Source organism: Podarcis cretensis (assembly GCF_951804945.1).
Source record: "Podarcis cretensis genome assembly, chromosome: 10".
In the NCBI taxonomy this organism is placed as follows: domain Eukaryota; kingdom Metazoa; phylum Chordata; class Lepidosauria; order Squamata; family Lacertidae; genus Podarcis; species Podarcis cretensis.
Genome location: NC_137179.1, coordinates 70,478,165 through 70,502,777, shown reverse-complemented (window position 1 = coordinate 70,502,777; position 24,613 = coordinate 70,478,165). Strand labels below are relative to the sequence as shown.

At 43.5% G+C, this 24,613-nt stretch overlaps 1 protein-coding gene and 1 long non-coding RNA gene across 6 annotated transcripts in view; one reads left to right on the top strand and one right to left on the bottom strand.

Moving 5' to 3' along the window:
* Positions 1–24,613, bottom strand: part of LOC307225701 — a 164,018-nt gene that overhangs the window by 12,907 nt on the left and 126,498 nt on the right. The gene's annotated exons all lie outside the window — the stretch shown is intronic.
* The window catches only part of CDHR3 (cadherin related family member 3), a 41,261-nt gene that overhangs the window by 12,769 nt on the left and 3,879 nt on the right, over positions 1–24,613 (top strand). Inside the window, exons 1-16 of one of the 5 annotated variants that reach the window (XM_079993601.1) lie at positions 193–664; positions 2,320–2,519; positions 3,480–3,648; positions 7,590–7,663; positions 9,443–9,537; positions 9,670–9,774; positions 11,478–11,629; positions 13,073–13,262; positions 14,023–14,191; positions 17,040–17,142; positions 17,301–17,399; positions 18,755–18,984; positions 19,951–20,119; positions 20,865–21,109; positions 23,109–23,305; positions 23,713–23,783. In XM_079993601.1, the coding sequence (XP_079849727.1) occupies positions 589–664; positions 2,320–2,519; positions 3,480–3,648; positions 7,590–7,663; positions 9,443–9,537; positions 9,670–9,774; positions 11,478–11,629; positions 13,073–13,262; positions 14,023–14,191; positions 17,040–17,142; positions 17,301–17,399; positions 18,755–18,984; positions 19,951–20,119; positions 20,865–21,109; positions 23,109–23,305; positions 23,713–23,749 (2,310 nt within the window). In that variant the 5' untranslated portion in view covers positions 193–588 and the 3' untranslated portion in view covers positions 23,750–23,783. Of the gene's footprint in view, positions 1–192; positions 665–2,319; positions 2,520–3,479; positions 3,649–7,589; positions 7,664–9,442; positions 9,538–9,669; positions 9,775–11,477; positions 11,630–13,072; positions 13,263–14,022; positions 14,192–17,039; positions 17,143–17,300; positions 17,400–18,754; positions 18,985–19,950; positions 20,120–20,864; positions 21,110–23,108; positions 23,306–23,712; positions 23,784–24,456; positions 24,471–24,613 lie in introns of those variants that run through there. The other 4 variants (XM_079993597.1, XM_079993599.1, XM_079993598.1 and 1 more) reach the window with 4 other exon arrangements.

Here is a 24,613-nt window from a genome sequence, read left to right as displayed (position 1 = left end):
TGGTATAAAATATACAACCCCCCCCATAAATTCTCTTATTTATTACAGTTGCCCATGCCAATTTGATTTTAAACCATTGCCACCAGCAGTACATAAACTCAGCATTGAGATTACCCAACATTCCAATACCCCAAACTAATATTATAGATTTTATTTATCCTGTTGGCATTAAATACTGCTTATAAGAACCATCAAAAATCTTTTTAAAAGCTACAATAATGATAAGCATAAATAAAACTGATTCTGTAAGCCTGTTTTAGTAGAACCATATCTTACATTCCCAGCTTTTGCCATGTGAATTTCTCCATGTTGTTTAAGACTGAAAAGAGGCCATTGAGATAATCAATTCTGGCTACCTGTAAACTTTCTAAATCTTCTGCCCTCCTTTCATTACTACTCTATGAGGATCACTAACTTTGTGATGGATTGTTATCAGTGAGCCATTCACAAGATGGTAAACAGACTGATGTTTTAGAAACTGCCCTGGCTACAGCAGAATCTTTGTTTGATTTGTCACTTCTGCATGATAAGGAAGAAATTGAGCAATGAGATTGAAGTAGGCTAGGAGAAAGATATCTCAGTTTGATCATGGATGGCCACATTCAAAGAAAGACTCAGGACATGCTGTGCTTTTGCCTCCTTCTTTTGTTAGGAGAAATATATGGTAAGGACATGATTTTATTCATAGATTAAATATGGAACACTATTTTGATTGTTCTCAGTAAATCTTTAATATTCTGGTAATCAGTAGACCAAAGCCCAGTCTTTCAGGGTCTCTCTTTGATTTTCTTCTATGAAAGGGAATGTGCTAGATATCTTTTTAACAGTTAAGGCTTAATTGGTAATTGATGGGGTTCACTCTCTCTTCCCTAACTGTGACCCTTCCTTCAATTGGGAGGCTGTTTTCAAGTCTAATTGCTTTCCCTGGGACAGGCAAGGAAGTGAAGCCACGGACGGAATGGCTAGGTCTTGCAGACCACTTCTTGAATTAAGCTATAACTAATCAGTGTAAACAATATTTTTGCTTCATATTCTTGCTTAAGAACATAAGACAGTGCCTTTTTGAATCAGGTCAAGGCCCACCACAGCCAGTGTTCTCTGAAATTACATCAGCAGGTGCTGGGTGATTCACCATAAATTTGTCGGTGGCACACCAAGGACCGCAATCCAGCTTCTGCCCATCCTGAACTAGACAGTGACTTCCTAGTGGTTTTGCTATGGACTTATAGTGCACAATTGCAAACATGGGAAGTAAAGACGGATGCATTGCTTACTGGGAATGACCTTGTTATAGGATGTGGGTGTGAGATCAATGCAGCTCAGTGTTGACTGTAGACTAGAGGGAAATGAATGTGATAAGAAGTACTTCATACCTCTCTCTCTCTCTCTCTCTCTCTCTCTCTCGTGTGTGTGTGTATGTGTGTGTGTTTTAAATGTTAGTAAAGAATTTCTTTTTTAAAAAAAATATTTGGGGATGACTAACTGACTTACTTCCTTTTACATGGGAATTGATTGCATGGTTTCCCCTCTATTTGCTGTTGATATTGATTTTATTGTTGCTATAATTATATTAGCTGTTTGATATAGATTATTTAGAAAGGCCATTTGACTAGATGCAGCATTTAGGTTGCACACAACAACATTTTATTCTAGAATCAATGGAGACTGAGTATTTTTACTGCCCTATGTAGTACACATATAATTTAGATCTATTGCATGTTTTTTGCCCCTGAAAAGCACTTATTGATAAACTGGTTTCACAGATTCCAAAAATAAAAGCTCATTGTAGATTGATTCTGTATTACCCAACAATGTGTGCATTTGAAAATAGATGTAAGCAGTCCCAGCAGTGTGTGTGTGTGTGTGTGTGTGTGTGTGTGTGTGTGTCCACACCTGCACAGTGATATTGTAGGTGGGCATATACCAAGATCGCAAGCACCACTTCACTCACCTGGGACATCTCCAGGGAGGAAAATATGTGGGTAACCTAATTAAGGGAATGGTTTTCAAAGGCACATCAAATAACCATGTCCACTTTTGTGGACAGCAGGATCTAGAATCTATATGGATTGAAAGCAGCATATTGAACATAAGCATGAATGATACTGGATTGAGAAAAACTACATTTTTTGTGCTATGAATGGGTTAATGTTTTTGCAGTCATAAAGCTTAAGGTAAACAGATGGATATAGTTAGAAAGCAAAGTGGTTTCTATTTAATGGGAAGATACTGTTAAGACAAAGTGTACATTGTCGACCAGTCTGCACTTAAAAATAATATTTCTGAACAATATATGCTTTGATTCTCTGTAATCTGCAGGGGGAAGAACACTGCGTTTTTCTGGCTTACCTGATACAGCCAATGTAACAGAAAATTCTCCAGCTGGTACTGTGGTGTATACTTTCAGTGTTGATTTAACCCCAAATGTTTCAGTGGCAAGCGGATATCCTAAAATAATAAACTCAAACCCACTCACACAAGCTTTTGCTATCAACCCTAGATCTACAATTCTGTACCAGGTAAATATTTGCTTAGTCTCAAAATCTTGCCCGTCAGATTCTGGTGGTGGAGGATACTGTTATAACATCAATAACTTTTTTCCCTTTAATAATAATCTTCTTCTTTGGCGATCACTCATAGCCGAGTAAGATTGTCTTCCATATACACGGTTTTAACAGTGGAGGCCAATTCTGGATCCACATGTCCTTCCACAATGGGGAATTTCTGGGGTTTTCACAATGGGGTTTCTGGACGGGAGCTTATCATGGTGAGGGTTTGCCAAGCATGCCTTCCTCTTAGCATGTTTCTCCCTTTTGCCCTGAGTTTGAGTGTCTTCAGAGCCCATGACACCAGTTGGCTGTTCTCCAACTGGAGTGCTCGCAGGCCAGTGTTTCCCAGTTGTCGGTGTTTATACTACATTTTTTTAGATTTGCCTTGAGAGAGTCTTTAAACCTCTTTTGTTGACCACCAGCATTACATTTTGCATTTTTATATCAAATAATAATTAACATGAGTACCATCGATTTCATTAGGAACTAATTGCAACTCACTTATTCTGGGTCTAGGGACGCAGGTGGCGCTGTGGGTTAAAGCCTCAGCACCTAGGGCTTGCCGATCGAAAGGTCGGCGGTTCGAATCCCTGCGGCGGGGTGCGCTCCCGCTGCTCGGTCCCAGCGCCTGCCAAACTAGCAGTTCGAAAGCACCTCCAGGTGCAAGTAGATAAATAGGGACCGCTTACCAGCGGGAAGGTAAACGGCGTTTCCGTGTGCGGCTCTGGCTTGCCAGAGCAGCGATGTCACGCTGACCACGTGACCCGGAAGTGTCTCCGGACAGCGCTGGCCCCTGGCCTCTTAAGTGAGATGGGCGCACAACCCCAGAGTCTGTCAAGACTGGCCCGTACGGGCAGGGGTACCTTTACCTTTACCTTTTATTCTGGGTCTAACCCAATGTTTGCTAATAATTACTCGTTTTTATTTTAGGTTGTTACCACTGGAGACCCTGTTCCAGATTATGAAGCTATGCCACATCGATTTGAATTACAGATCCTTGCTTATGACGAAGCTGGGGCAAATGACCTACAAATACTGACAATCCAAGTGCTTGATATACCTGAACCTCCAATGTTTCTAGGCAATCTGAAATATCAAAGTAAGTCATTTGCTTGAAATAAAAAGAGTGCTTACTACACTACTGATAGCTCAGGTCCACTGGAAGAAGACTTCACCTACACCTGAAACACGTTACTATTAGACTTGTAATAGTAAAAATCTGCCCTGCCTTCACCCCCATAGTGTTTCCACTGATCTGGTGGCCCCCTCTTCATTCTGTTGAATGGGTCCTTGGACATCTGCCCCAAAGTCCCAGTCTGAAGGCAAGGTTTGCATCTGCCTTGTGATTGGAAGGGAGCAAACTCGCATGCAGTGATTCATGTGCATTGCTGACCCAAGGCATTTTGCTGCATGAGACGACGGACGCCACCTTGAGTTCCTTGGAGGAAAGATGATATATAAATGAAATAATGATTTTAAAACACCATCTCTCCATTCTATGTGCAGAAGCTGATTGGATTGGCAATTGAATACTATTTCAATGCTGATGGTAACTGGATAGCACACCTGATGGCTGCCGCCAGGTTGCAGAGAGTTGGGGGCAGGGTCCAAACAGGCCATGCGTCTCACACAGCTCTATCCTCCTAAAGAGGCTCAGCTCTATCCTCCTCCGGTCAGAGGCTCAGGGGGAACAGCCAGTGGGTTCACAGTGCTGGCCCCCCAGCATCTTCTGCTTGATGTGGTCAGGGCCAGCTCACACATGGAGTGGGCTAAAGCAGCCACCTTGATTGGCAGAATCCTACGGGGCACCCATCCCCCGCCATCACTGGGGTCGCACGCCAGTGACTTCTTCCAGTGAGATCTCACAAGTTCTCATGAGATCTCACCAGAAGCCACCAGCAAAACGCTGCAAAATAATTGCCAAACCTTGGCACTGGTTTGGAGTGAATTAGACAATGTTGAGTTCTTGGGTGATACCAACAACTCCTGGTTTTGAATATCATTTAATAATAATAATAATAATAATAATAATAATAATAAATTTTATTTATATCCCGCCCTCCCCAGCTGAAGCCGGGCTCGGGGTGGCTAACAACAATAAAATAATACAACATTCTAAAATCATTTCATTATAAAATTAATTCAAATCAAATTGATGGCAACCATTGGGCTAGAGTTCTGTGAAGATTGCCAAAGGAGGGAGTCAGGCTGTGTCCTGGCCAAAGGCCTGGTAGAACAGCTCTGTCTTGCAGGCACTGCGGAAAGATTTTAAGTCCAGCAGGGCCCTAGTCTCTTGTGACAGACCGTTCCACCAGGTCGGGGCCACAGCCGAAAAAGCCCTGACTCTAGTTGAGACCAGCCTAACCTCTCTGCGGCCTGGGACCTTCAAGATGTTTTTGTTTGAAGACTGTAAGTTCCTCTGTGGGACATACCGGGAGAGGCGGTCCCGTAGGTACAAGGGTCCTAGGCTGTATAGGGCTTTAAAGGTTAAAACTAGCACCTTAATCCTATTTACTTAGGGGTTTTTTTTTGGGGGGGGTGCTTCAAAATGTGGGATTTTCACTGCAAAACTTTGGCACAGGTTTTTGGGGGGGTCCCCAAATGTTGGAGTTTGTGGTTAATGAAGGGCAGCACCTTCCTGTTTTGCCTCAGGCAGTGAAACAGTACGGGCCACCGCTGGAGGTGGTCATTTCATTCTGCCTAATGGTAGTGCTACTCCTGTTCAAGGAAATACACAATGGGCACTTCTCTCTGAAGGCAAGCAAGGCATCTCCACATTGGGAGTTTTTCACCTGCTTTCACACAGTCCAAAACCATGCAATTTGAACATTTGGAGCAGGTGAGGTGTCATGCCAACTGTACCCACTCCCAGCTTCCACAGATTAGCTCTGTATGTACGGGACCTATGTACAGCGGCGTCGCAAGGGGTGGGGTGGGGGTGCAGTCTGCCCCGGGTGTCATGCCTGGGGGAGTGATTAAATCCCCCCCCGGGCGGATTGGTGTGGTGGCGCTCACACCCTCGGCAAGCAGATTTTCCCGATTGTCGTGAAAATCCACCTGCTGATCACTCAAATACACCCCCCGGCAGACAGTGCTCGCATCCCCAGCGGCCAGTGCTGTACACCAGGCATATTTGCATGATTGATGGGCAGCGCTGGCACCCCCAGGAGGATTGGCATGTCGTGCACATCATGTTTGCCACTCCAGGTGCCCAAGAGGCTTCCTATGCCACTGCCTGTGTACATTTGCATGTATGGTCTTACTCTGAATTAATCATTGGGTAGAGACAGCATACAATATATGCATACAGTACAAACTTAAGGAATGCTCTCCCTGCTTAAATATGGGAGGCCCCATCTGGCACTCCCTTGATGTCTGTCCTGAGTCTTCTGTTTTAATTGCTGTGCTGTTTTAATGGGATTGTTTTAGTGCACATTTTAATTATGGAAGTTTATATTTTAGTGTTTTAAGGGAAATGTTTTATTTTGTATTTTAATTACGGAGATTTATATTTTAGTGTTTGTGTAATTGGTTTTTATGCTTGCAAACTGCTCAGAAGCCTCTTTTTTTGCATTAAGCAGTAAATAAATTAATTATTTTGCATTGCTAATGACCATGTAAAAAGTGAAAGAGAGAGCAAGTAAGATCTCCCTCTTCCTCCTCCTCCTCCTCCTCCTCCACACATCCAGCCTACATGGTTTTGCCCAGCATGCCGGCATTAAGCCAACAGTTTGATTGGAAGTTAGGTAAGGTCTGAACAGTGAATCAAGAAGATGCATCAGACCACAGCCTTTCAGTGAGCACTTCAGGCACACAAGAATAGTCTATTATGATTTGCTCAGTTGGTTAGAGCATGGAGCTGATAATGCCAAGGTTGCAGCTTCGATCCCCGCTGCATATTCCTGCGTTGCAGGGGGTCAGACTAGATGATCCTCGAGGGTCCCTTCCAGTTCTACAAACCTAGACTCTAGGACCTATGCTTTAAATTAATTGGGTTTCTTAATGTTATGTTCTTGTTAGAACCTCCCTCCAGTTCTGCTGATGCTTACTAGAGACTGGTGGCATTTATGTAACATTTGAACACTGGAAAATATCAGAGTGATCACATAGTACAAGAATTTCTTTTACACTTACATACATCTGTATTCTCTCTCAGCTGGAGGGGCAATAAACCAATGCTTACTTCTGAGTAAACATGCATAGGCTTCAGGGCCAGCATAAAAACACATTGGTGAACCCTCAAGCAGAGCACTGCTGATTGGTCCCGGGCCAGAGCCAACCTGACCTGCATTGCTGCCACCCACCGTTGTGCCACTGCCATTGTACTGTGCTGCTACCTCCACAAATCACCCCCTCAATTTCTCAGTAGGCATTGGGCGGCAGCAGCTCGTGAAGATGGGAGCCAGTCTGACCCTTGGCCATTCTATGGCATCACCTGCCATCTTACACATCAGGCACTGCATTTTGAGCAATCTATGTAGAGCATAGATCAGAGAGGTGTGTTGGATCAGCTCCCATTCCAGAGTGCTGCTACCAGCCAGGGATATGTCCAAGGAAGATGGGTGACTAGTGGTCCCAGTATGCAGCAGCACCAAGTAGGAGGTCCCAGTGTGGCTGTCGGCAGCTGCAATACTGCACAGGAGCCCTGGTCAAGGTGGAAAGGGTAGTGATGACGGGCCCTTCTAAGCCCCAGGTGCCCAACCATGATGGCCCTTGAAATCTGGGCCCTGATAGGATGGTTCTGTTAGTGATCCTTCACATGAATGAAGGAGGGTGCAATTTTTGAGTATAGCTTCACATCCAGTGTCCTTTACACTGCATCTTAAAGCTGCATTTCCATAAACGCTTAACAGACTTCTTAAACGAAGCAGCAAGCTTTGCAAGCATTTTAAAAGCCCTTTATTGTGTTACACCTGAAAGATACACAGGGTATTATATAGGCATCAAGTCATAATGTGTTCAGGCCTACTTACCTATATGCTTGCATAATATCTTCATAACCTCTTTAATTTAATTCACATTATACTTTCATCTCCACAGCTGTTATGATCTACCAATTTGAAGGAGCACCAAGTGGAAACATATACCAAATTAATGTAACCACTCCTGTAAAGGTAAGTCAATGTGAGTTTAATTTTAGAAAATTATGTTCTAGGAAATACAACAGTTAAAACTCTTCTCAACTGAATTCAGTAATCAGAAATGATCAAAAGCCACACAGCATATCTGAAACTTATTGCACTGAAGCATTGAAGTCTTTGACATTGATTGACTGTGTTACTGTGATAACAAGCTGGGTGAAGGAAAAACATTAAAAGTGACAATGGTCATAGTCCAGCTTTGGTGAGTAGGAATAGTTTTCAGTTTGACGGCGATTAAGATATCACACAGAAAACTAGATTGAGTAAAAAAAAAGGTTCATTTTTTCAGATGTATCCACATTACTGTGCAAATACCTTATAATTTTCCTCTTGATAGTAGCTGGAAGATTTCCAGGTGTTGGGAAGTAACGACGTCTTCTTTTTAAAAAAGATTGTTAAATTCATTTTATAAAGTGTATTTTATAATGAGAAAAATTATAACAACAGATGAAAATTAAAAGAGGAAACACGAACCATAAAATAGATACTTAGAACAAGTAAGGAAAATAACTTATGAGCTGGTAGGCTTGGGTATAGTCTATAGTGCATTGCTCTGACTGGGGAAAAAATGACCCATAATAATAGGCTTTTAAGGAGATAAACTGACTCTGATACACTTAAGTCTATCTGGTTTCCATTTTTGTAAACACCTGCAGAAGAACCTCCAGAAAAAAATTCAGAACTGATTTATGGGGCATGCAATGGAAGGTGAGAGTGGGAATTTCTGTTGCACAAATGGAAATCCTTGCATTGATGAAACAAATTGGTTGGATCCTGCCCATTGTCTTAGTTCAGCCAAGATGTTGTCAGCATTTTCTGACTTCCTGGAATCCAGACAGAGAGACATTATTGCCCTTAAGAATTCCATTAAGGCCTGCTTAAACTATGATAGGGTTGCCATATTTCAGACAGTGACAATCAGGACAGAAAAGATATTAAGCTTCTTTGGCAAAGTTGTTGAGCTATTTTTATGAAAAATTGGTAAAAACAGCACAGCCGACATGGGCTGCCATACATCCGGATTTCCCCCGGACATTTTTCCGATTTCTGCACAGACACTGGATTCCAGATATGTTCGAGAAATCCTGGCCGTATGGCAACCCTAAACTATTAGTCAGTTTCTTGACCTAAGCTTGTTTCCACTCCATACCCAAACATTACCTAAGTAACACAACTAAGAATGAGTTTTTGCAGGTCACACAACTATATATTAGGACCATGCTTCTTTGCTTACCTCTTTACAAAGGATGTGTTTTGGTGCTCCTTGGAATTCTTAGCGCATCAGCTTCTTTCCCTACCCATCTCATGAGGGTTTGATGTTATTGTTTCTGTCTTGGAAGCAGGAGTTATCGCACGTGGGATTGTGTGAAGTTTATATTGGTTGTGGGGGTTTTTTACTGTACAGTTCTGAGTATTTATTTTAATAATTTATATATTGCTTAATACAACAGTTTTTATGTGGTGTACAGTATGTGTGAAGATAAGATGTGGCACATGTGAAAAATCATCAGGGTTAAAATAGAATGAAGGTGATGATATAACACAGTGGGACAAAGGCAGAGATTATGTATAACCTGGTGAGACTGTCCAGGCTAATCGCTGGAGGAATTATGCCTCTGAAGCATTTCCTGTAAAGAAAACAGGGAGTGAATTACCAAATGGAACACAATTTACTAGCCATTTGCATCTCTCTGATTCATACTGCACAACAAAGCAGTACTGTGATCTTCCAATTTGTGTCATTTATTTCAGTATTCCATGACCCCAGCATCACCACTGTTCTCTGTTTCTGGAACTGGAACCATTTCTTCCTTGAAGGTATTTGATTATGAGAAAGATCCACATAGGTGAGTACGTATTATGTAAGTAGTCCCTAAATGAGCACCTAACTTGGCTTTTTTAATCGATTATTGTTAGCAGAGAAGAGATCTGTCGTATGGAACCCACAATGTGACATTTTGGGTGTTTTGGTTTTACAGCTATATGTTAAACATTACGGCAACAGACCACCTTGGTCGGAATACCAGTGGGACACTGATAGTCACTATCATAAACAGGAATGATGAACAACCTTATTTTACCATGTAAGTGAAAAATTCTAGGTGTATCAAAACAGTGTATTTTGGTTTTATAAGTGGGTGGCAGCTCACACAAACCACTCCATGCATAGCTGGGATAGATGAGTCTAAACCCTGTCCTGTCTGTGATCACCTCATTATTACCACCACCACCACATTCAACCACCATCAGAAGGAGCTCTACCTATAATAATAATAATAATAATTTATTATTTATACCCCGCCCATCTGGCTGGGCCTCCCCAGCCACTCTGGGCGGCTTCCATAAAAACCAAAAATACAGTAAAATATCACACGTTAAAAACTTCCCTAAACAGGGCTGCCTTAAGATGTCTTCTGAATGTCAGGTAGTTGTTTATTGCTTTGACATCTGCTGGAAGGGCGTTCCTATGTGTGTACATCTGTACACACATAGAACTCCTTTTGATATCCACTGAAAGTGTGAATGGTTGGAGTGAGGTAGTGGGTGGATGTGACTAGACACCCTCTGCTCCTTCTGTGAATTCTTTCAATATGGAGGAGGCATCTAGAACTGTCCCCTTTAAATGTTAATGATCCATGTGTTTTGGATGGTTCCAACACAGTGATTAACAAATTTGAGTTTTCTGCTCAATATTTGGCAGGTTATTTCAGTTCAGCATGTCAGGGCCAAACAGATTCAAGGCTGAATCTTCCAGATATTATTATTATTATTATTATTATTATTATTATTATTATTATTTGCTGCTGTTGTTGTTACTTTAAAGCAGCTGTGAGGCATTCTTATTTTTATCAGAAAAGTGACACCCAATTCTATACAGTGGTACCTCAGGTTACATATGCTTCAGGTTACATACGCTTTAGGTTACAGACTCTGCTAGCCCAGAAATATTACCTCGGGTTAAGAACTTTGCTTCAGGATGAGAACAGAAATCATGCGGCAGTGGCGCGGCGGCATTGGGAGGCCCCATTAGCTAAAGTGGTGCTTCAGGTTAAGAACTGTTTCAGGTCAAGAACGGAGCTCCGGAACGAATTAAGTTCTTAACCCGAGGTACCACTGCATTCGAAATCGTAACCAGAGGTACCACTGTATTTGTGTTTACATATATTGACAATGATTAGCATGTGAGACGCATGCTAGAGAGTGATTTTCACCAAACAATTTTTTTTGTCCGGTCACAATGCCATACCATATGGGATAGTGTTGTGGGTGTGTCATTTAGTGTGGCACAAAAGTTACTTTGAGGTGTAAAACCACTTCATAAATGCAGCTTGGGAGTGGGCTTCTCATGTTAAAGTGTTCCATGGCACCCTGGGGTGCCTTGAATGATGGCCAGAGGTGCCGCAGGCAACACTGACCTCTGTCTCTCTTTCCTTCGCTGCTTCCTCTGACGCCCTCTTGCGTCTCTGCCTCCCAAAGGCTTGCACAGCCTTTTGTTGCAGCAGCCCTGGGATCCACCTGGCTCTGGAAGGATCAAGGTCAGTTGATTATCATACTTTTTGTCTAAGGCACTCAAGGTAGTGGTCATGAGTCTTCACAAAAACTCTGTGAGGTAAGTTAGGCTGAGACATAGTGACTGGCTCAAGGTCACCTAATGAAATTCACACTGGTCACACTGAAGAGACAATAATCTAGAGTCTAGATATTTTTAACCCAAGATGCCGGTTCTCTTTTATACAAGGAAGAGCTGCTCAAACCCGCACATTTGTGGCTTCATTTTCTACAACAGGAAACAAAGAGCTTTCAGTGTTCTAGAAGAAAGTCTACCAGGAGACATGGTTGCCAATGTAACAGCTAAGGATCCGGATGATGAGGAAGGTGTTAGTAGTCTTCGCTTCAGGATCATTCCTGAAGGGATTCCTTCTTTCTCCATAGATGCAGGTCAGCATTTCAATTTACGGATTCCTGAAGGATTTGGAATGGCAAGAAACATTGTGGGCTACGGAAAGCAAATTCACTGAGTAAATGTTGAAGGAACGGAGTTTGCTTGGCCCAGAGAAGAGTAGGCAAGATGAGGGTCATGATATCAGCTTTCAAAAATCTGAAGGGCTGGCATAAAGTAAAGTAAAGGGACCCCTGACCATTAGGTTCAGTCGTGAGCGACTCTGGGGTTGCCGCGCTCATCTCGCTTTATTGGCCGAGGGAGCCGGTGTTTGTCCGCAGACAGCTTCCGGGTCATGTGGCCAGCATGACTAAGCTGCTTCTGGCGAACCAGAGCAGCACACGGAAATGCCGTTTACCTTTCCGCCAGAGCGGTACCTATTTATCTACAGTACTTACACTTTGATGTACTGTCAAACTGGTACGTTGGCAGGAGCAGGGACCAAGCAACGGGAGCTCACCCTGTCGTGGGGATTTGAACCGCCGACCTTCTGATCGGCAAGTCCTAGGCTCTGTGGTTTAACCCACAGCACCACCCACGTCCCAAGGGCTGGCATAGAAGGGGGCAAAGACATGCTCTCTCTGCTGCATCAAGGGGCAGGAAAAGATCTAATGGGCTTACATTACAGGAGACAGTAAGGGTTTTGCTTGAACCTTGGCAGAAATGTCTTAATAGAAAGAGGAGTTTGGCAATGGAACCTGTTACCTAGAGAGGTGGTGGTGGGCTGTCTCTCATTAGAGGTCATCAGGCAAAGGCTGGCAGCCAACAATTGAGGAAACTCTGGTTTTGGCTTTCCTACCATGAGTAGTAGCTTGAGCTAGGTGGCCCATGAAACTCTCTCTAGCTCTCTATGATTTTGTTCTACTTGCTTCTCTACAGTTTGGAGGTAACCAAAAAAACCTGTGGTTTATCATTAAGGGAACAAGTCACAGTGAACTTTGGCTTCACATGCTCACTGCCCTGTTCCTCCTTTGCTGCAGTTAGGCTTTTAAATTAAAAAAAAAAAAAATCCCAACCTTCTATTGGAAGCAATAGGAATATTTTCCCCAAGTCAATTTGTCATTAATTGGGTATTTTTCGGTGTGGGGACGGAGATAATCATAGCCGTGGGGTGGAGGGAACTCTCCCTTCCCTATGTTCGTTGACCTCCTGCACCGAAACCCTAAATGCAATTAATTTAAGGAAAAAAGCTGCTATTTAGTTTCTATTGATCTCTCCCACCGACTGAAGCAAGTGCTGCTGATTCTAGAATGTCTCACAGATCAGAAAAACTGGGAGTGCATAACTCTATATTTAGAGTGAGAGAGTAGAGTGGGGGAATTGGTGTTTGGAAACAAATGTAAGTAGGATGTGGAACACCCTTTCAAAATAAAATTCCTAAGACACAGAAGATATTTGTGCTGCACGCAATTGGAAATGCTTACAGTATATTTCTTTCTCAGTAACTGGTGTGCTTCTGGTGGCTAGAAGAATAGACCGAGACTCGGACCTATTGCGAGAACATCCCAACATTACATTGATCATTCACGTTGACGATAGGCCTAGCGGTGGACAATATGCTGAAACAGAAATTGTTATAACTATTGAAGATATTAACGACAAACCACCAGAATGTGACAAATACAATTACAGGTATTTGTATTTTTGCACTTTTATCAAATTCCACAACATTTGAGCAAGTTTTCAGAACAGATTATATCTCCTGAATCTTTTTTAGCACAGGGTTTATGCTAAAAGTTATGAAGTTGTAGTGGTTATTGTAATTTATTGCTAGAATAAAAACCAAGCCCCACCAAAACATTAGGATTAAATTATTTTCTTAATAAAGGCCACTCTCCAGTACTAGCAACACTATCCACTGAAATATATAAATTCAATAAATAATAGTAGTAATAATAATAAAATGGCAAAATAAACTCCTTATAAGAAAATGTAGTAGGATAGTTGTTATATATGTATATATTTAAAAATCTTGTCCTAAGTCACTGTCAAAACTTCTTAGGAAATTGTTAAAACTTCTTAGCAAATTTTGCCCTCTTGAGCTCTCCTGCCTTTTTGGCTATCTTCTCTTATGTTTCCCAGCCCCCACAATGCTCCTTTCTAAATGCCAGCAGCTCATATTTCATCCCAGGACCTATTTTAGATTTTTCATAATCAGACCAACTTTCTGCTTTTCCCAAAGAAGCTGTGCTTTGTCATTTTTTTTAATAACCAAGCTCCCCGCTCCCCCACCAGAATGTTTATAGACATTCTGTGACATCACAGCCGCTCCGCCAAAGGCTAGAGTGGACTCGCTGACAAACAACAAAAGATAATGGATTTTTTATCCCATGTACAGTATTAATTTGGCCTGGAATAAGGATTATCAGTTATTTGTGCCTTTCTTTAAAAGGAGAGAGATAAAAGAAACAGACCGCCCTGGAGAAATAATTCTTGATTTGAAAGATTGCTGTCGTGACTATGATGCTGAGTTACAAAACCAGCTGTTTAACTTCACTGGATTGTCTGGCGTTGGAAGTAGCAAGTTCACACAGAATCCACCTGGTTCTGGAAGGATCAAGGTCAGCTTATGATTGATTTATTCTCAAAATATTTATTTACTAAATTAAGAAAATTTAGATCCCCCAGAGCTTATTGCTCTGTACAAAGAGGAAACTAATATTTTTTTAAAAAAACACAAAATGAATGGCAACAGATATGTAATGGAAGTAACAATTGCCAGAACAGCAGAGGTAACCTTAAAATACTAGAAAGTAAAAACGCATTTAGAACTACTGGTTCTCAAAGCAACCTGCATAGAATTATCAACACAGCAATTAAAATGAAAGTATAACTAACATAGGCATCACTAAAACCAAACACTGTACAGAAAATAAAGCAACAATACAGTTTCTAGAGTCTCTTTCTAGGTACTCAAATGCCTTTTTTAAAACAGGAAAACCTGTAAGTCAGGTGGACCCTGATGATTGTACAGTTCCAGTACGCATAGTTTGGCTTACCGTGTCATGTGAAATAGTTCCTCAACTGGAATTGTTGTTCTTCCAAAACAGGAAGTATGCATATGGGGTTTTTTGCTACAGTTTTTTTGCATAAATGAATTACAGGAAACAGATCTAAATCACAAAAGAAAGCTCTGCTAGTGGAGGAGAATTTCTGTGTTACTCTTCAATAAAATCTTTGTGTGCAGCATGTTTAGTCGTTTAGTCGTGTCCGACTCTTTGTGACCCCATGGACCAGAGCATGCCAGGCACTCCTGTCTTCCACTGCCTCCCACAGTTTGGTCAGACTCATGTTTGTAGCTTTGAGAACATTGTCCAACCATCTTGTCCTCTGTCGTCCCCTTCTCCTTGTGCCCTCCATCTTTCCCAACATCAGGGTCTTTTCCAGGGAGTCTTCTCTTCTCATGAGATGGCCAAAGTATTGGAGCCTCAGCTTCAGGATCTGTCCTTCCAGTGAGCACTCAGGGCTGATTTCCTTAAGAATAGATAGGTTTGATCTTCTTGCAGTCCATGGGACTCTCAAGAGTCTCCTCCAGCACCAGAATTCAAAAGCATCCATTCTTCGGCGATCAGCCTTCTTGATGGTCCAGCTCTCACTTCCATACATCACTACTGGGAAAACCATGGCTTTAACTATACAGACCTTTGTCGGCAAGGTGATGTCTCTGCTTTTTAAGATGCTGTCCAGGTTTGCCATCACCTTTCTCCCAAGGAGCAGGCATATTTTAATTTTGTGACTGCTGTCACCATCGTGAGCAGCATACAATAACATAATAGAAACTATAAAACTGCTACCGGATAACACTTAGAAGCAGCATTAAAACTGGATACCATTGTAATCAACATCCACCTTATGCTAAATGCTGGAACATCCTAGCTAACAAATAGGTCTTCACCTGGTGCCAAAATAACATCAAGGTTGAGGTTTGTTGAACCACCCCAAGGAGGGGTGCCACAACTGAAAAGGCCTCCTTTCTGGTTGCTTCCCAAATAACTTCAGATGGCGGGTAACATGGAAGAGGGGTTTGAAGATGATCACAAAGTTTAGGCAGATTTGTGTAGTAGAAGATGGTCATTAAGGTAGCCAGGTTCCAAGGGCTTTCTAGATACAGTGGTACCTCGGTATAAGAACACTCCGGTTTAATAACGGTTTGGTTACAAACTCCACAAAACCAGAAATAGTGTCTTGGTTTGAGAACTTTACCTCGGTCTAAGAACGGAATCTGAACGGTAGAAGGGCACCGCCGGCGGGAGGCCTCATTAGGGAAAGCGCACCTCCATTTAAGAACGGTTTTGGTTTAAGAACAGACTTCTGGAACGGATCAAGTTCGTAAACCGAAGTACCACTAGCAATTGCTAGTATTTTGAATTGTGCCTGAAGATAGACTGCCAGCTGGTGTAGCTGTTGGGAGACCTGGCCAAGTATGATTCATATAGCCAGTCCCAGTTAGTAACCAGCTGCATGTTGCACTGACCGATGTTTCCAGGAACTATTTAAGGTTAGTCCCATATACATTGCAATAGTCAAATTTTGAAGTTACCAGCGCCACACTACTTCTGTCTAGGAGGGGTCACAACCTAAGCTGATGGGAAGAGGTTGCTCAGGATCGATAGAGGCAAACTTTCGTGAGTAAATGGTGTTCCTGAAATTGAATAATACTAACCTTTAAGAAGCAATCCTAAGCTCCTGAGAAGGGTAGTTGAGGAGGCCTCCCATACTGCAGATCTCCATCTCCAAACACCATGGGTGGAGAAGGAGCTTCACCTCTGGGCGGCGTCTTGTTTTGATGGCAGAAAACTTCTCACCACGACTCCACTGCCTGTGTTCTGACAAAGGAAGAAAAGGAACAAGTTGGGGTGGATCAGGGAGGCCTTTAAAAACAGTTCCAGGGAGCAATTTTTGAAAAGAATAACCAAGTACAAAAAGTGGGGCAGTTGTTCCCCATCTACTTGCCTGTCTGATGTACATTCAGCAGGGCTTAGGAGGTAGTGGTCCTTCTGCCATGAATTGTCCTCCTTCTCCCCTTTCCATTGGGTTACAGTCATAACTCGGGTTGAATGTGCTTCTGGTTGAGCGCTTTTGGGTTGCGCTCCACAGCAACCTGGAAGTAACGGAGCGCGTTATTTCGGGTTTCGCCGCTCGCACATGAGCAGATGCTCAGAATGATATCACAAGCATGCGCGGAAGCAGCAAAACGCGACCCACGCATGCGCAGACGCGCCATCACGTATTACGTTCCATTCAGGATGTGAACGGGGCTCCGGAACGGATCCCGTTCACATCCCCAGGTACCACTGTACTCTGTTAAGGAAATAAACCTTTCCAAAGCAGCTTATCACTAAAGTCACAATACAATAGTAAAATCGCAATAAGCCACAAGCAAATAAAATTCTCCCAATTTTTATCCAGCTGATAGGAAATGTGGATCTTGAAAATGCAACTGATGGAGCAGAGAAGGAAGAATATACTCTGACCACTGAGGTGCAGAATATTGCTTTCCCATACTATGCTAGCAAGTATCTCTTTTATTCTTCTTATTTATTATTTTTATTTTTAATTTTTCTACATTCTTCTTCTTCTGAAGGAACTGGTCTCTTTAAAATAGGATTTGCAACTTTAAAACAGGATTTGTTTCATCCTTCATCCTTCCCTTAATTGCTATATTTACAGATATTATCTACATTTATGTCAAAATACAACCGGTCAACGAGTTTAAGCCAGTATTCAGTGATGCTTCGTATGTTTTTAATGTGTCAGAAATAGCAGCAGGTAAGTAACAACACTGCTTTCAGAAATGTACAAGGCTGTAGAATGCAAGTATACTCCAAAATAATGTCTGATCCTTTCAAGCAAGTAGTCGTGCTGTGCTTAATGCTGTATTCATTCATTTTAGTTAGTAAGTCACACACACACACACACACACACACACACACACACCAGTCAAGTGCTTGCCCCTCTCTCTCTGCTAAGCAGTAGCAAGAGCCCATAGGCTCCCAGGCACTCAGACAGGATCTGTGATGCTTTGGAGAATTGAAGGCATGGTGGAGATTTTTGTGGCTTTAAGAAAAATGGTTTATTCACCTATTTACGCCTTCAGTCTGCATGAAGGGAGTCCAGATCTTAACCTCAGCGCCTAGGGCTTGCCGATCGAAAGGTCGGCGGTTCGAATCCCTGCGGCGGGGTGCGCTCCCGCTGCTTGGTCCCAGCGCCTGCCAACCTAGCAGTTCGAAAGCACCTCCGGGTGCAAGTAGATAAATAGGGACCGCTTACCAGCGGGAAGGTAAACGGCGTTTCCGTGTGCGGCTCTGGCTCGCCAGAGCAGCGATGTCACGCTGGCCACGTGACCCGGAAGTGTCTCCGGACAGCGCTGGCCCCTGGCCTCTTGAGTGAGATGGGCGCACAACCCCAGAGTCTGTCAAGACTGGCCCGTACGGGCAGGGGTACCTTTACCTTTTACCTTTTGTACCCCACAGCTATGCAGCCCTGGAGCCCAAGGCATCTCTGCAGCCAGCCCCCTCCAAGATAGATCTCAGCTCTTCTTCCTGTTTCTTATTCCCAACACACCTTGGCAACCTGTTCACATCTCAGGGTGGTGGTGGTGGGGAGAGTTCTCTTGTATTGCTAATAGCCCTCTATTGTTCTTTTGATAGCCATAGCTCAGCCAGGTTGGTTTGTATAAGGCAGCCCAGGAATTCCCTGCCTGGCACAGCTCTGCAGCTTGTACTTTAATTCATATCCCAATTGATCAAAATCCTAGCATTTAGCATATAAATAAATAAACAATAGTGGGTGGTATTCAACTAAGTTTTACTCTGAATGGGACCCATTAAAATGAATGAATATGACTAAGTTAGGTCTGCTAATTTCTGTGGGTCTACTTTGAGTAAAACGTAGTTGAAGATTTATTTATTTACCTGTCAAATTTATAAAGCTTTCCATCACCAAACATTCCCTAGGCAGCTTACAGCAGAATATTAAGAATGCAGTTATAATAATAATGAAAACCATCAATAAGAAAAGCAGTTATGGAAACTGCTGAGGCAATCTGCAAAGTCCTTCGCCTTTAATATTGGAAATATATTTCCCTCCAAGATGTGTGTGTTTCAAATGTTGCTTCATTTCAGTTTATTCCAGAATCGGACAAGTGATTGCTACAGACAAAGATGTACCACCCACCGGAATATCATATTCAATTTCAGTTGGAAAAGGCAACCCGAACTTCTCAGAAATTTTCTGGATTGATCCTACAGGGGGCTACTTGACAATTATAGCTAGATTAGACTATGAAACATGGCAGAGTGCCATTCTCATGGTGCAGGCCTCTGACAACAATGGCGAGTTTGCAACTGTGCCAGTGAGTAAGATGCTAGCTTTTAGGCCAATATGTCTACTTCTAATATGTGCAGTTTTCTTCCAAGTGTCTAATAAAAACAATAGGGCTTGCAAGGCATTCCAAGAGTGCAGAGACATGGGGGTTTTCTGAACCAGATGAGTTTCATGTTTCAATTTCCACTATTCCATTCCAAAACTCAGAGCCATCCTTCATCCAGACCTGACAGCTTCTGGACGCTGAGTCAAATGGGACCTCCTTAGCAAAGGAAGTTGGTTCCACCTAGCGAGGACTCTGAGGCAGCCTCTATAAAGGGCACACCATCCTTGCACTCAAGGGCTCCAACATATACCCTTTGCCACATGCCTGCCTTCCCCTTATGCCACAGCAGCTCCAAAAACAAACAAAGACAATAGCAAACCTGAAGAGAAATGGTCAGCTGGAGAACGGAGTGGTTGCTTGGCAGCCTGACATCTTCACTAAGGTCTGCTGCTGAGGGATGAGACCTGACTTAAGTGCTAGCAGGATTGAGTACCCCACATGAAACGTAGGCTTTCCATAAAGAGAACCCTTCATCAACCTCTGCTTGGCTGGAGCTGGTATAACACCTACCCTTTCTTTGTGGGCAGCTCTCCTGCTATTTCAGCAAATGCCCTGGACCCTGGTTCCCCCATCTCCCTTGTAGGCCTGTGACTCCATCCCACCTGCTCCTGTTTGCAGAAATGGGACACTCCTTGTTCACACAGTTTGCTCATTGGAATGGATAAACAATTATGAAAGAAACCCTCTCTTGACATCTTTTAGACCCATTGAAATTAATGAGCCTGAGTTAGTTATGTCTATTCTGAGTAGGACTAGTGTTGAATACCACGCAATATCCCTAAAAGGTGGGTGGGAGAGGATCAGTTCTTGCCAGTGAGTATAAAAAAGTAACCCAGCTTAATTACAGGAAAGGTGGTTTCATATACACACCCTGCTCCCTTCTTTTAGGTAACAGTGAATGTTCTTGAAGCAAATGATGAGCCACCAATCTGCAGTCCTAATTCCTATTTGCTGAACATCCCAGTAGACCAAACTTCTGGCAACATTGCTGGATTCCATATTACATGTGTGGATCGCGATTCAAGTCCTAGATCATTCCGTTATTCTTTTGATTCAGGTAATTCACTTTTGGACTTTTGAATTTCCCTGTGTGATTGTTTGCTAGCAGTCTTTAATAGAATCAAGTGTATATTACAACCAAACATTTCATGTGGTTTTGATTGCATATGACGTTGGTTCCCAGGGCCAGTCCTACCTTTAGGCAAAATGAAGCAACTGCCTCGGTCAGTGGATGCTGGAGGGTGGGGCAAGGAGTAGTGCAAGAGGTTGGAGGACAGAATTGTGTGGGCTATGCAGCCTCCCTAAACTAGCCGGCTGCTCTCAGGTATAGCTCTCAGGTACAGTGGAGGATGCTGTTCCATCATCAGTATGTGCTCTGGTCCATGATGATGTTTGTAGTCAAGGGAAGATAACGGCCCAGGCAACATGGAAATCATTGGGTCCGGGTGCAGATGAGAAGGTCAGGACACCTTGGATAGGGATCAAGGTGGTGGTTCAGAACCACAGTTCCTGATCTTGCAGCTGAGCTAGAAATTACAAATTTTCTCAGCATAGCAGCTGGCAGAGCTTTATAGTCCGCTAGCATGAAGACTTGGTTGTCTGAAACATACATCAGCTGTAAGGGACAGAGCAACGTAAGTCAATGGGGAGCAAAACTTGTGCATTGAGATTTCTATGCAGTAACCACCAGGTTAATTGGAAATGTCACAAATCCATCCATGCTAGAGAATCAAAATCAGAATCTTCCTTCCTGTAATTTGCTACTCGTTTTAATCTGCAATTTTACCTTGGCTTTGTTTTAGGTAATGTGAATAACCACTTCGCTTTCTCACCAAATGCTGGCTCTAATGTCTCGCGGCTCATCCTTGCATCCCCTTTTGACTTCGAAAGCGGCTTGGATAAAATTTGGAACTACAGGCTGAAAGTCTTCATAACAGACGATAACCTACTGTCAGTGGGAGACAGAGCTACAGTCCGCATTGAAACTGGCACAGTGACTCTAACCATCAACGTCATCCCAAAGCCAACCACAGAGGCCCCGACAACAGTAAGTGCTCTTGCGGGCTGAAGCATGCAAGTCCCTGTCTGTGTGGCATTAAGAGACATCAGTAAGTATGCCTCTTAACAAGTGGAACCTCTGAATTCCCCTAGGGGGGATGTGAAAAGCCTGGGCCCACCTCTTCACAGCTTCTCCACAAAGTAGTTTTCCAGTGAAACGATTTGTTGACTAGGAGTGTGTCATTAACGCTACCATTTTGAATTCGGGTTGGGAACCTTTGTCCGTGTGTGTGTGTGTGTGTGTGTGTGTGTTTGAATCTGGTCCTCAGGATTCTCCTTGTCATGCCTCCACCCTGGCCACACACCCCACTGAGTATTTTTGCATGCCTGGGGTGTGTCCTTGAACTGTGATAATGTCTCTTTCTATCCTCAATTCAGGGACACGAGGTGGGGAGGGCTGTGCTTGGTTGGGTGTAAAAATGAAAAAATTATATTTCTCCGCCCACTTTTGCCCCTGGCCCCCCAGAAGGTTGCCCACAAACCAATATGGCCCACAGGTTGCAAAATGCTCCCCGCTCACTTCTTTAGAAGTCTCTCTATCTATGACAATCGCCGAGCTAAAATAAACCATCATTTCTAAACACATCCACAAAGGCTGCAATCCTATATTCATTTGCTTGGGAATAAGTCCCATTGACCCAAGGGGTTTACTTATAGAAACTAACCCCCTGCAATTTAGGAATCTTTTGCTCAATCCCACGGTCCTGAGATTTAAGAGTCTCATGCTCTACCGACTGAGCTGGACAGAGAGACATGCATACAATTGCACTCTAACAGTCTCGAAAGTACCTGCAGTATATATAATAATAATATAATAATAATTTATTATTTGTACCCAGCCCATCTGGCTGGGTTTCCCCAGCCACTCTGGGCGGCTTCCATAAAAACCCAAAATACACTAAAATATCACAGATTAAAAACTTCCCTGAACAGGGCTGCCTTAAGATGTCTTCTGAATGTCAGGTAGTTATTTATCGCTTTGACATCTGATGGGAGGGCGTTCCACAGGGCGGGCGCCACTACCGAGAAGGCCCTCTGCCTGGTTCCCTGTAGCTTTGCTTCTCGCAATGAGGGAACCGCCAGAAGGCCCTCGGCGCTGGACCTCAGCATCCGGGCAGAACGATGGGGGTGGAGACGCTCCTTCAGGTATACTGGGCCGAGGCCGTTTAGGGCTTTAAAGGTCAACACCAGCACTTTGAATTGTGCTCGGAAACGTACTGGGAGCCAATGTAGGTCTTTCAAGACCGGTGTTATGTGGTCTCAGCGGCCGCCCCCAGTCACCAGTCTAGCTGCCGCATTCTGGATTAGTTGTAGTTTCCAAGTCACCTTCAAAGGTAGCCCCACGTAGAGCGCATTGCAGTAGTCCAAGCGGGAGGTAACTAGAGCATGCACCACTCTGGCGAGACAGTCCGCGGGCAGGTATGGTCTCAGCCTGCGTACCAGGTGGAGTTGGTAGACAGCTGCCCTGGATACAGAATTGACCTGCGCCTCCATGGACAGCTGTGAGTCCAAAATGACTCCCAGGCTGCGCACCTGGTCCTTCAGGGGCACAGTTACCCTATTCAGGACCAGGGAGTCCTCCACACCAGCCCGCCCCCTGTCCCCCAAAAAACAGTACTTCTGTCTTGTCAGGATTCAACCTCAATCCATTAGCCGCCATCCATCCTCCAACCGCCTCCAGGCACTCACACAGGACCTTCACCGCCTTCACTGGTTCTGATTTGAAAGAGAGGTAGAGCTGGGTATCATCTGCATATTGATGGACACCCAGTCCAAACCCCCTGATGATCTCTCCCAGCGGCTTCATATAGATGTTAAAAAGCATGGGGGAGAGGACGGAACCCTGAGGCACCCCACTAGTGAGGGCCCAGGGGTCTGAACACTCATCCCCCACCACCACTTTCTGAACACGGCCCAGTTACTACTGAAAGGCTAACCTTCCATTATGAATGTGTTTCTTTTGACATTTTTAAATTTTGTTTTGCAAGCCTCGTGTTATCATTTTGACTAGCAGAGAAAATGTGTATTCTGCCTTGGCTTGGTACGTGCCATTCATCATTTCCCTTGGCAGTGTGATCCTCCTTGGGCTTCTTGCGTATCTCACCTTTCGGCTGGCAAAATACATCCGCACCCACTGCCCACCAAAGCCTAGAGCTCCAAAACCTACAGCTGATAAACAGCCACTGTAAGTAATTGACAGAAACAATACACCTTGTATCATTTCTTTCTACACTAATGTATTACTGCCTCCACTAAGAATCCATGCTGGTCAACAAGATCACATACCCTCAATTGTTTCTGCTACACTTAAGTTTCAATGTAAAATACGCACTTTACCTAGAATCTCACATGGTACATGGACTATGTTTTACAGCAGCTTGTCTTTTTTTTGCACAAAAGAAAACTGAAAGCAAAATGCAAAATACTAATACTGAATATAATAGAGTAGCCTTTGTTCAAGAAAGACAAAGTAAAATTACTTTTAAAACCTGCAACGTTTTCCCATTCACGTGAATTGCATTAGACAAAATTTAGTAGCAGAAATTAATAACTGTATTATATGAACACCCAGTTGCTCTTATCTGTCTGCAGCAAGGCAACTGGAGGAAGATGGGTGGGTATGAGATAACAACAGGAATTAACCCTCAGTAGGAGGAGCACCTGGGACGCGGGTGGCGCTGTGGGTAAAAGCCTCAGCACCTAGGGCTTGCCGATCGGAAGGTCGGCGGTTCGAATCCCCGCGGCGGGGTGCGCTCCCGCTGCTCGGTCCCAGCGCCTGCCAACCTAGCAGTTCGAAAGTACCCCCGGGTGCAAGTAGATAAATAGGGACCGCTTACTGGCGGGAAGGTAAACGGCGTTTCCGTGTGCTGCGCTGGCTCGCCAGATGCAGCTTTGTCACGCTGGCCACGTGACCCGGAAGTGTCTCCGGACAGCGCTGGCCCCCGGCCTCTTGAGTGAGATGGGCGCACCAACCCCAGAGTCTGTCAAGACTGGCCCGTACGGGCAGGGGTACCTTTACCTTTACCTAGGAGGAGCACCTAACAGAACATCATAGTCCCTGGTATGTTGCTTTCTTCCCCTAGCATAAAAGCACTAAAATGTTATGCCATGCATATTGTGTTTAGGGGCAGACTTCATTCACACTGCCATCAGTACTAAATTGCATTGTTATGATATCTGCCACTTAAACCTGGATCATGAGCAAATGCCCAAAATTTGGAGTCTCCATTGTGTTTGATATGTATTATAGGATTAAATGCTCATTTGTGTATTGTGTTGCCAAATGACTGCTCAAATAGATTAACATTTATCTATTTATTTATTATTTTACGACAGGATGAAACCACCAGGTATGCATTTCCCTTTTTTTCAAATTGTGTATTTCTCAGATAACTCTTCAGTCCAGATTTGCATGTTCTAAAGTCCTGTTGAGGTCAAATAACAAGGTTAGATCGAAATCTAGACCAGAATGTAATGTTTCAAATATTAGCAG